General features: G+C 39.1%; 1 protein-coding gene across 4 annotated transcripts in view; it reads left to right on the top strand.

The window, feature by feature from the left end:
* EBF1 (EBF transcription factor 1) overlaps positions 1-13,030 on the top strand; it is a 280,578-nt gene that overhangs the window by 179,007 nt on the left and 88,541 nt on the right. For all 4 annotated transcript variants that reach the window (XM_037398542.1, XM_037398540.1, XM_037398541.1 and 1 more), the window contains exon 8: positions 5,450-5,591. In XM_037398542.1, coding sequence (XP_037254439.1) covers positions 5,450-5,591 — 142 coding nt within the window. The remainder of the gene's footprint in view (positions 1-5,449; positions 5,592-13,030) is intronic.

Below are 13,030 nucleotides of genomic sequence, written 5' to 3'. Positions count from 1 at the left end.
GTTCGGGTGACCTGTGTGTGAAACTTCATTCGGACTCATATATAGAAATCAATTAGGAAGTTTTATCCTGAACTTTGCATGCAAATATAGTAGTGTAAAAAGCCTAATATAAAAGCATTTGTGGGCTTGGAAGGAAATACATTTCTCTGTATGTCTGAGATGTCCAGGCATGTGACAACTGGAGTAGTGTCAAGTGCCAGCAAAAGTGTGTGTTGGAGCAGTGCTGGCCCTGGCTGCATTAGTTATGTCTCTATTAGCAGAAGGAGACAGAGAGAAGTCAAGTACTGTGCAGGCATTCAAGACAGTTGAGTTTGCAACTTGCTACAGACTCTTTGCTTGTCCTTGAGAAAATCATTTAATCTGTGTTTCATCAGCCCAGCTGCACAAAACATTTGGTGATATGAGGTATTGTCACCTTTGTCCAGCCTATCCTTTTTATTCCAGAAACCCCATGGAGCAAATGCTCAGTCTAGTTTTGTATTCTTCATCACAATAAGTCATCAGTATCAGTGGGATGGGCTGTAGTGCCCCAATTATTGGTAATAATAATACTACCAAGTAGACAGTAACATGAGTGAACTCGACACAGATTTTATTTTTCAGCACTAAAAACTCGTTTATACAACCTAAACAGTTTTGTATGTTATTGTAATTAATGAAACCCAGGTGCCCTAGTTATCTTGTTCTTGTTTTAACACAACTGCTTGCAAACTGACACATGTCAAGTTTTAATTTAGAGGAAACTTTTCAGACTGAGTCACTGCATAAACCCCCAAACATTCATTTATTATGAAAACCTTGAAAGTCAGTTAGAAATTGCCATGCTGTTTCATTCTGTTACCACAACTTCTTCCTCGGCCTAGGCTGCTAGTTTGCCTCCATGGGATGCTGCCACTCATGCTTGAAATGAAGCCACTTGTGTCTTACTGCAAATTTGCATAAGAGACAGAGATGACGCTTCATGAATCCCAGATAATGGAATTTGGACATACAAGGCTCCATCCCCAGAGAAGGGAAAGGGGAAACAAAAAAAAAGAGGCTGGAAAATAGCTGTGAGAGCTGTGGCCCAATTCAACAAGGTAATTAAGTGCCCAGCCTGTCCTTGAGCACGTGAGCAAAATTACTGAATGTGTTGTACTTATGTGCTTTAAGTTAGGCACCTTTTTAAGTGTCTTGTTAAACTGAGAGTGATTTTTAGTTACTAGACTAAAGAAGTCAACACATTGTAGAAAGAGGTCACCAAGTGGTGATGGAAATAAAGATGTTGCTCTGGCTGTTTCTGCAGAGCTTTCAGAGGAGCAGCAAATGGTGGAGTTACTTTAATGTTGGCAACAAGCTTCAAACCTGAAAATAGTCTTAATCAGATTTTTTCTGCCTTTGCCGCTAGATGTTGGGGACATCACAAAAATATCAGATCCCTCACCATACATTGGAGAAAATTGAAAGCACAAGGAACATGCTATGTCTTAATCAGTTAGCAAAGCTTAATGGGCTGTGGTTAAAAATGAGGAGTCATGCAATGCTTAATTTTGATATATTAGGTGAAGTACTATAACAAATAAACAGGTCGAGTGCTAAACGTGGATAAATAGCTTGATCTCCAGGCTCCTGGTGTCTGAATATTTCTTTATTTTTTTTTTTAACTAAGCCCAAAGTATTCACAAACTGAACTATTTAATGGCAGGCAGAACAATTCACAGAGCCATGATACGTTAATGCAGTTGATAGTGCCAACTTCATTGAAGAAAGTTGTAAACTGGTGTGTTTCTTTCATACCTCTGTCTGCCTGGTGTTGATACAGGATTTAAATTCGAAATCTATGAAGGGCTAAAGCTAAAGCTCAAAATCATTTTCCATGTTTGCCTGTCCCAAATTAAAACTGTGTTTTGTTGACAAAATTTGGAAAGGTTTGAGATTTGGCAGGCCTGGTTGTCCCTGTGCTTACATTAATGTGTCAGCACCTCATTAATCATTTATTAAACTGTAGTGTGCCTTTCCCTCTTGCTATGGTGTGTGTTTTAGGATGCCTCGGTGCCCATTCCACATATACTTTGGCTTTCCCCTCCCCCTAATTTTATGATTTCTCCACAAATTAGTTTTAGCATGTGCTTTAACTTGAACATATCCCAGTTGTTTCAAAATCAAAATGAGAAGAGTGTAGTATTTTTTTAGATTAAAAAATATGAGTAGAACCTGTAAGTATGTAAGTGCTCTGTAGCAATCCAAGTATGTAACTGTGGCACACAATATTCAAGGTATATTTTTTCTCTGTTAATCATCAGGGACAATAATATTTCGTTAGTGCAGTGTTGGTTCAGCATTCCTGTATTAATGATATTTTGCATTTAAAGAATTGAGTAGTAAGCATGTACTGCTTCTTACAGGTGCACTATGAATAATCATTTTTTTTCCAGACAGATACATAAGAGTAACCACTTTTTTTTTTTTTTTTCCCCTGCATTTCCTGAGACTAGAAACAGTTTCTCTTGGGGATTCCTTTTATAGTTGCTTCTGCTAACGACACTGAAGAACCACACCAATGTGGTCTCTTTGTAGTAAATCAAACTCTGTTCAGGAGGCAGGTAGGAAGGCACTGTTAAGTAATTCAAAATATGTTGCATCAACAGTTTCAGAAACCTGAGAGGGGGAAAATTAAATGTAGATTTCTACTCACATGAAACTGACCTCACTAGGATTGTTTCCTCAAGTTCTTCCCTAGAAAGGTGCATGTATAGAGACAGCTACTGGTGTATACAGCTTTCACAGGTTTGAGGCTTACCTTGCTATTATTACTTGTGAGCCATTATTTTTCTGGAATCCTATTTCTAGAAGCATCCAAAAGTTCAGATTTCAGCACAGTATTGATCAGCTTCAATGGGAAATCTGTGTGTCCCTATATGGCTTTAGGATTGGGGAAAATATTTTACGTTGTAGCCATTGTTATTAATTGTAATAATGTTAATTTTCATATGCATCTAAGCAGACCCATAGAAGAAGATAAGGAGCTGGCATAAATCATGGAGCTATGACAGGCAATGCCAGCTAAGGATTTGGTGGCTCAAAATCCCAGTTGCAAAGAATTGATAATAGTTGCAAGTGCACAAATAAGATTGCAAACCCTAAGCCACTTACTATAAGATCATATTTTATTGAAAATATCATAAACTTTATTCTATCCCTAAGGAATGCATTGGATAAATTACTTTTGAAATCCCTTTTGGAATTTTATATATAGGGCTTGGGTTTTTTTCCCCTTTAGTTTGATTTCAGAAAAACTTACCTGTAGTGTTTGGTGCTTTCTTTTTCCCAAATTTCCATCTGTAAGAGCTCTGGAATCATTTATTCTGTATTTTAATATCTTTCACTTAAAACATGCACAAAAATCTATTGCCTGGAATGCCATTCTGTCAGAGGGTTTTAGGATCCTTTAGATGTAATCTACTCTCTTTTGTATTCCTCTTTTTAAAGACAAAGACTTCAGGATTAGCTATGGGCAGTTTAGCAGCTTTGCTTACTTTATATTTTTGAGCATGTTAATTGGTGGTGAGAAATAGATGGAATTTTTTTTCTTTAACTTTTTTTTTTAGATCCAATTCAAATGATGAAATTGAATTGTTGTAAGCGATCCTTTAAGTGTCCCCATTTGACCAACTTTGAGAGGCAGCAGCTTCCTGAGAGAGTTGAAGCAATGTTTGCCAATCCTTGTAAAGCATTTCACCTCTTCAGAGGCTAAAGCCTCTCAAAACCAAGAACAATTAAAGCGAGAGCCTTTCAGAGCGACTGGGGAATTCAGCAAAATAAATCAGAAATCCTCTGCCGTGGCTCTGGAGGCTTGCCTCATTATAAGAGCAGATCTATTAGCCCCCTTGCCATTGTCTTTCATTTCTCAAGTGAGGTGATTCTAATTAAATTAATCTGCATGTCAATCTATCGGTGATCAATCAAAAGGGCTGAGGTCCCCCTTTGCGGCAGTGTGCTTGCGGCTGACAGGGGCTGATAATGGAGGAAGAAATAAACTGTCGAGCAAAGTTAATTAGTCAACATAATAGGTGGATTAAACAGGAGCTGCTGATTGCTGTTTCACATGTCGAAGCATGAGGTGGGAGCTGAAACTGCAATTAACAGACAATTATTATATTTGGTTGTAAGAGGTCGCATGAATAAACATATCTCTGTGGGTTTCAGTTTTTAATCCCTTTCCCTGTTTAATGTAAGGAGAAGTGTAGGTCATTTCTTCTTATTGTTTTAGTTGAAGTTCTCGAAGGTGTGCAGACTCCTGGCAAACCAGCAGCCAGCTGAAGGCCAGATCTTTGGCAGGGGTAAAACCCTGGGAATTCCATACTTTGTTGGGAAAAGGCTGTGGGAGAGGGTGGCTGAATGAAAGCCAAGGAGGCGATGAGGTTGCTTGGTCTGAGTGGGGTGGGAGGGGACCTGGTGCGATGAGCTCTGGGCTCTGCCAGGGACTCGCCTCACGCATCCCCCCATTTCCTCCGCAATGGTTCATGGCTTGGGTGCCCTCAGCCTGAACAGGGATTTCCTGTAGGATGGTGCTTGCTGAGCCTCAAGGGTGAGAGGTTCCTCTGGGCAGCCCTGAGCAATTGGGTCTTCTGCTGTGGACCCAACACTTCCCTGTTTGGCTCCACTGAGTTGGCTCCTCTCTTGCTCCTGGCTGCTCTGGGGAGCAGAAGTGTCGGAACCTGCCTCCAGGGCACTGCTTCTCTGTCTCCCTCCCCTGGTCTCAAACCGGATCCCAGGTGTTGACATTGAGATAAGTTGAGAAATACAAATAATTCTAACGCTGGATGAATAGGGTTGTGTTCTCCACATCAAGACCCCACTGTCAAGCATGCATGTGTACACAAACATACCTATATGTACTCCCTAAGATAGAGCTCAGGAGAAATTTGGGCGAGTTCATCAACCTGTAGTGACTGTACTGAGTGAAAAGTAGTGTGTGTGTGGGGGGGGGGGGGCAGGGGGGGAGGCATGCAACAACTCTCATTACAGCTTCACAAAATAACTTTTGTTTTCTTTTATTCTGAATCAATTCTCATTTGCAATGTCAACAGCTCTATCTACTTCAGCATGGAAACCGAAGGATAATTTAGGGTGAAACACAGCTGCCCTTGTATATAGGGGAAAAAAATACTTAATAAAGATCCTCTTGTTAAAATGATGGTTAACAGTGTGCCGTCTGCCATGCAGCTACAAACTCTGCAATTTGACTTAAAACTGCATCAAAAGCTTTCAATGCCAAAGACCCACTCATCAATAGCGTCTCTTGTTAGATTTGTACAGCATAAGCACCAGTTATTATGCGAAATAGCTATGCAATTTTCTACAGCTCCCAGCTGTTATTTATTTAACTGAGTTTATTACACTCTGTGCTTCTTAAAAAACATACATATATCTCTCCAAATTTTCCTCCATTTTGTTCTTGTGCTTGCAGGTCGTGGTGTCTACAACAGTCAATGTTGATGGCCATGTGTTGGCAGTGTCGGACAATATGTTTGTACACAACAATTCCAAGCACGGGCGGAGAGCTCGAAGACTTGATCCCTCGGAAGGTACGCCTTCTTATCTGGAACATGGTAGGCATATCATTTTCATTGGTTGGCATTGCTACTTTAAATGTGGATTTATTTGGTTTGTGTCTCTGGCTAGTGGTTTCAAATTGTCCTGTAACACTTTATACCTTTGGGACTGTATATTTTAAAGAGACTGGCCTCCAGACCAAAGGGGAAATCTTTCAAGTTGGTCAACCATAAATGTAGTGAAATGACAAACCAGCAAGCAAATGTGGGTGCAGAGTCTCTCCTGTGTGTCAGCAAAGTGTGGTGATTTCTTTTTTTTTGTTTTTGGTTGCATCTATTCAGCACCCAAAGTTGGAGTCTGGTCTTTCCCAAATTACCTTTATTTTTGACTCTGCATCTAAAGGAATGTTGCATATTTTCTGAAGTGCTCAGCACCCAAATTTCAGATTGGATTTCTTCTAGCTATGGAGGGCTGAGCTCTCTAGGAGATACAGCTGTTCTTTTGAATTGCCCTAAATGAAAGCAGAGCCCTTTTGGAAATCCATGTGCTTACTCAAGCCATGGATGACTGTTCTCTTCTGGCTCCAGCTGTGCCAGCTGCGGAAGCTGCTCTTCCCTGCATGCCACAGCTGCTTGTATCTCCTCCCTGCTGCAGGCTATTCTCCACCATGGACATGCCAGCTAAGATAGTTGTCTGCTTGCTCCCTAGTCTTCTTCAGTCCAAAGAAGTTAATTTGAGTTAAACTGTCTAAATAATAACTCTTTGCCAGTCTAGCTTATTTTGTTGAAATGATTGAAGGAGAAATGGTGCAAGGCAATTTGTCTGGCTTTTCTGAAAGGACAATAAACCCCAGGAAGGGTGGGATGGGGGCACGTGGCTAGAAGCAGCCTGAGGGACAGTAATCTTCCGTAAAATCAGCTGGTCCTGGAAGAGAACATCTGCTGGTGACTGTAGGTGCTTAAAATGAGAGTTGTTGAGTGCAAATGTACTTGGAAAAATCTGGATTTGATTAATGTTTTGTTTTGCTCTTTGTCCTCAAAGTTGATGACTACTACTGAAAAACAAAACAAAAACAGAGGGCATTTCACTCCCTTCTCCCTGTTCCAGCTCTGTAGAATAGCTCTTTGTCTTCAAAGCTGTTTGTAATCCTAAATTCAATAGGTGCTTGCTCCTCTAAGAGATGTGTATCCTCAGCTTCCATTGAAGTAGTTGTGTGTAGAAGGCACCAGTCCTTTATGCTGGTTTCTTTCACAAATATTTGCCAAGGATCTGATGAATAATTAAATAGATTTTTCCAAAGAGTTTGAAGAAACCAGATAAAATTTTCTCTGGGAAAGCAAATGCCACTCAGAAAAATGTTAACTAGATATGTTAAAAGAAATTATTAATACTGAGAAATGGGCAAATGAGCAGGTTTCTACTACTCAGTGAATTCTTGTGGAAATAGCTTTCTATTCTGTTTATGCTTTCAGGCATCAGCCCTGCAAGCACTTATGCATATATTTAAGATTATGCACACATATGGTCCTGTTGGGATCAATGAGGCTTCTTGTGTCAGTAAAGTTGAGGGTATTGATAAGTGTTTGCAGAATCGGGTCTGTAGTTCACACTTACTAACCTAAAATTCTTAGCTCAGCAGCATTTCTCATTATATAAACATAACTTACATCTGTATTTATTTAGCTCTAACTTTTTATGTAGGCTATGAGCCATTTTCAGCCATAATTCATGTTATAGAAATTTTTTTCATCCTGCCAACAACCTAATTTAATAAACAAACCACTGTCATAATTTTTCTTGAATTTTTCTAAAGAATGTACGAACTCTGTCTCTATTAATTAGCAGAAAGCAGAAATTTACAAAAGGAAACCTCTCTGTTCAACTTTTTAATGTTTCCATTAAGTCTAGTCTTTCAAAAAAACACCCCTGTTTTTTACTTGGCATCTACTTAGCAGGTATATATCTTTTTTTTTTTTTTTTTTTTTTTTCTCCCACCCCTCATTGCAGTCTTCTCAGTGCATGCTTTTGGTCAAGGCAATACTTAACTTTCTCATACGTAAATGTTCTTATCCCCATGCGTGGTGTAATAGCATCTCATTTTATCACAGCTGCTGTTCCCACTCCTACTACCTGAGGGATTCTGTTAGCAAAAAGAAACAAAAAAAAGATAATGCTATGCTTACGTCTCTACATAAACCTAAGTTACTATGCTAACATTAAAAGTCAACATCTGCAAAATATCTCTGTGTGTACATTTTGTGGGAAAGGTGACTTTTCTAATCTACTTTCTCAGGCACCTCTCAAGCAACCTCATAAAGCAACCGCTAGTAAATTCTTGCTTTTGAATAGCAACCTCCACACTACAAAATTACACTCTTCTCAAAGGCTTGAGGGAACCTTTCTTTTTAGCCTAAAACCTTCAATCCAGGTATTCTATGCACATCTGAGTCCAAGAGACAGGGGGGAAAAAGTTATAAAAAAATAATCCAGTAACTGTTTTAAGTGTTGTTATTAGATGTCTAAAATACTTAACTTGAATAAAAATAAAAATTAGAAAATGTCTCAAATGAACTTAATGCTATTGAATTTTTGGCAACCACCACAAACCTTAAGATGCGTTGGAACAGATGACAGTTTCCTCCACTGAAATTAATTTTTACTTTTAGTTTGAGACCTGAAGTATATTATTTTTCTTCAGTTTTTGGACTTTTTGTCTTTGGTGTTATCTTCAAGTGTAAGCAGCAGAGACTGTTCACCTTTCCTCTTTCCAGCTTTTCTGCCCCCTTTTGGGGAGGCAGGTTGACCTGAGCAGTATCTGTAAGTGGTCAGATGGGAAACTAACGTAGTCATGGCTGTTGGTCTCTGCTTCATTGATTTGGTGAGCAACTTAGGATCGCTGGGATCTAACTGTAATATGCCCTTGACCAAATGTATTCCCATGTACTTTTCTAGATGTTTAACTTTTCAGTGCAAATATCCAGTTGCAATAGAGATAAATGCCTGGCTGTGCAAGGATAGGCAAAAGAGGAGAGAGGATGTAGCAAGACATGTGCTGGTTGCCTAGTTTAGTTAGACACTACCCAGACTATTTTTCCTTACAAAGTTGTGTTGGGACATGTTGCTCTTAAACGTGGAGTTGCAGTTTGTGACACCTAAAAGAGACTTTGGGTGCCAAAAAGCTGGAAAGAAAGCTTTATCTCCTGAGCCACGCAGGAGCCTGGTGTCTCCACATTTGGGTTTTACCATCTCATTAGCAGGTAGCCTGGATTATTTTTGGGACATCCAACACATGTCTATTTATATCTTGCTTGTCAGACAGTAAAATGAAAGTTCCTTTTTGTAGCTTGTCTCTGAGTATAATTAGGAACCTCGATCATGGTTACATATCCACACACTGTCCTCCTTGAAACCAGCGGGTTAAGAAGCTTGTATTTCAAATAAATATATCTATCTTTCAAAAGTAATAGCTGGCAGAGGCCAATTATTTCATACATCTCTGTGTGGCATAAATAGGGTAAGCCACAGTAATCTGTGGGTTTTCAATAATTATCACTTTTTCATTCACTAATAGTTGGATCCTCGCTTATTTTGTTTTTATGGTAAACCAGAAAGCCGGTGTGGTTGACCTTTCTAAATTGTACATATATAGTAAGATGTATAGTGAAGAGCCAATAGGCCCCAACCAGTAGAATGTATTTCAGCTTGTAGTTCATTCTAGGGTGTCAATTTTAAAAGCAAAATCTTGCCAATGCAATTGAAGTGACTAGCTTATGGAAGGGGGGAATTCTGACAGGGTTTGCAACAACTCTTTTCAAGTTTACCAGCATGAAGTCCACCACTGCAGATGCCTGCAAAGGTTCCAGTTAAAACTCTCATATTGCTGCAAAGTAAAAATTCTTTTTTACCCCAAATGTTTGAATGACTTTACAAGAATGTAAAGCCAATTGCAGCATCAGTTTCTCTATTATTTTTCCTCACTGGCAGAATGCAATGCCCTCAAAAAATGATAGTCCCCGAGACCCTGTCAGTTTGCATGCTCTAACACTTTATTATCTAATGATCTAATATGCAACAAGGCAAAGAGGGGGTGCTTATCACCCTGACAGGATGCCTAAGAGAAGTGACTAAATTACTTTATGTACCATTAGCGCTAGCTGCCACGGTGAACTCACTGTGAGCATTTATGCAAATATTCCTGAATACATTCAAGTGGCCTTGTCAGGAAGACAACTGACAAGCAGCTTAAATGCTTGGGTTTTTAAAGGGACAGTTTTATTTCTTTTCCTTTTCTTTCCTCCTCTTCCTCCATAGGAAAGCGCTGAAGAATTAGGTGGTTGGTAAGGTTTGTTGGCGATTCAGTTCTGAGTCAGCTCAACAGCAGCAAAAGAAGGAAAGATGCAGGGTAGAAATAGGGACAAATTGTAAGACTATGTCAGAATTTCAAGATGGAAGCAGAGACAACCATGATTTTTAAAGCAAAGTCCTGCCATTACTTTACTATGAAATATACATAAATCTCTGTGTGTGTGTGTATATGTATCTAAAATAGGTCAATATATAACAAAACCATTATTATTATACTTATACTGGAAATGATAGTGCATGGCTGGATTATTTGATCACTCTATTGTGGTACCTGAGACAGTTAAGCTTTTACAATGTTGTTTTAGTACACGATAGTAATGAGTGATTCAGACAGTTTGCTGTCTGCAGGTGCAAAACCTCCTGCAGCAAATTAAGAGTAGTAGTTGCTGTGCCTCAGCTGGGTACATCAGGTAGACCCTCTTGTTAACAGTGGAAAATGTAAAGAGCTTTTCTTGCCAATCCTGCCTGTCCTGGGCAATCTGAGAGCCCATAGTCACCACAGTAGGTATGTTCACAGATTTTCCACTAAATCTTCAGATTTGAAAGCAAAAATGATCACTAGGCTGTGTCTTATTTGACTAGAGGCTTTCTATTTAGGTTAATAAAAAAGGAAAGTTTCCCTCCCCCTTGTGAACTATTTTGAGACAATAATCTTTAAAATAAAGCCTTGAGACTGAGTGCCTTTAAGTATCATTGTTACCTAGTCTGACTGGAACAAAATTGTTGAGAATGGTTATTGTATACCTTGAATTTAGCTGCATGTGCTGGGCCCACCAGTTGGTGATTCCTGAAAGATGCTCAGAAATCTGATGTTGTGACCTGTTTTTTGTGCTATAAATGGCTTTGCCACAACGTTGAGTCATGAAGAGGATGCCCCTATCAGTTCCATTTTAACCCTGAATCCCTTGGTGTGTTGCATGTGCCCATGGTAGTTGATGAAATTGTTAATACAAGACAGAATATTGACTGAAGCAAAAAATACTAGCAAGCTGAGAAAGGTTAATGTTCAAAACTTGATACATTTTACCCTTAGATGGTATAGGTTCAGGTTCTTAATCAAAGTAAGGGACTACTGCATTCACAAACTGGCCAGGTTTAAACAAAGAGACTTTAATGTTTGACTTGTTTAATCTATGGGTGGAAGCACTTGTTATATCTTAGTGTTTCACTTAATGTTTTCATGATTATGTGGAAAATATAAACACACAAGCTTTGCTGCACCATATCATTCTGCATAGAGAAATGCAGTGGGGTTGATTTATTATTTAGAAGGGAAATATTGAAAAAAAAATATTAGGATTCTACCACTCTACTTGAGGGGATCTTGTATGTTTTTCTGAGTTACGTCTGCTTTCTAATTTATTTTGTATGAGGGAAGAATACCTAGGGTTGTTGGACATCTCTATGCATACACAAGGGAAAAAATGTGACTTTCAGAACATTGCACAACATGGATAGTAATAACAATAAGTGAGCCTTGATATACTGAAGGATTGCAAAACTTCAAGCTGGAAATCATTTTCTTCACTTTTGCCAAGTTGTCTTTTTCATATCGGTTCCTTCATAAATGCAGTGAGTCATAAATTCAGGCAATTTTTTACATAATGACTTGTTATGTGTTCTTGGAGCTTGACCTTACCGAGCATATAATATTAACCTCTTCGCTGTCCTTTGGGCTTACTGTATGTTTCTAAGCGAGCACACCAGGGCTGGATTAGTCCAGTATGTGCACTCAGATGAAGCTAGAGAATTTGTCCTTCTGAAGAGACAAAACATGGCCAGAAAGTTAAGGTGCTTCACTTGAGAGAATTTGAAGATAAAGACTTCAATATGATCTCAACAAGATTTTAACTCTGGGGACCGTTGAAGTAAATTGCCAAAACTGTGGCAGGTTTCCTGCAGGTTGCAAATGTTAAGTTAGGACATGGTATCTTCCTAAAAAGTGTATGGCAGCTCAGGGAGAGGTGTTAAAGATCTGAGTAATTCCTCATCCAGGAATTCCTGGGTGAGGCTCTTCGGTGGGTGCTGCGCAGGATGTCAGGCTGTGTGATCGAGATGGTCCCTTCAGGAGCAAATCATGGGATCCATCATGTTGGCAAACCACAGCAGAGCTCAGATCTGTACAGCTCCAATTTAGGTAGTCAAAACTATGTTAACGAAATTATGCCCCACTGAATTATGCTGATGTCTTTTTTTTTTTAATCTTCACCAGGGCAGAGTAGCGATCTGCAGGCCCAGCCTCCTGCTTTCTCGTTGAGTATTACTGAGAATTTCACAAGAACTGGGTGGGTGGGTAGGTGGAGCTGCCCCTTCTCACAGCCAGTCTCATAAAACAGAAAGCAAAAAATCATCTGTTTCTATTTGTCTAGGTCATAAATCAGCCATTAAGGAGAGGTACTCAAAAGCTTAGAATATCTGGCTGCAGCAATTTTGATCTTTCAAAATTTATTTTTAGTCTGAGGCTAAATGTAAACAAGATTTAAACAATTTTTTGGCAAGTGGATTTTTAATGGTTGATTTGGATAAGGAGATTCCAGAATTTCAGTTCTGCTGTTATGCTGTAGGTATTTCTTGAAGTCGGAGGTGTGAGTTTCTGATTATTTTTTTTTTCACTACATAAACATTATGTCATAACATATACGTACTAACTGCTGCCACCATGTTGCAGGAGACTTAAGAGATTCCATTTGAAGTATTCTAGTCTCTAATAAAAAGGATTGCTGGTATATAATGCCCATGGAAATGCCTCCTGAAAAGTCAAGTTTGGGTAGTTCAGTTGCCACAGTTAGAAAGGATTCCTGCTTGACAGTCCCATATCAAGGATCTAGTGTCATGTCTAATTGAAAAAGGAAAAAATGCTACAACAGAAGCAGGGTACACCTGGATTTTAAAATGATAAGGTGTGGCAGTTCCTAGCTGTGAGCAGCTGCCCTTTATGTTTTTCAAGTAAATGAAAAATAAAACAGCCCTTCCCCCAGAATACCTGAACAATGTCAAGCTGTGATATGTTGTTACCCTCTGTTGTTACGAGGATGTCATGAATTCATGGAAAAATAGTACCTGGATGAAGAAAGAGCACACTGTGTGAATTTCCCATAGGAGCTTTCAGAACTGTGTTCCTAAATTTGCA

The sequence above is a fragment of the Falco rusticolus genome, chromosome 8 (assembly GCF_015220075.1).
Source record: "Falco rusticolus isolate bFalRus1 chromosome 8, bFalRus1.pri, whole genome shotgun sequence".
NCBI classification, from domain to species: Eukaryota; Metazoa; Chordata; class Aves; order Falconiformes; family Falconidae; genus Falco; species Falco rusticolus.
The sequence above is the reverse complement of the archived record's forward strand: the minus strand, read 5'-3'. Positions and strand labels throughout refer to the sequence as shown.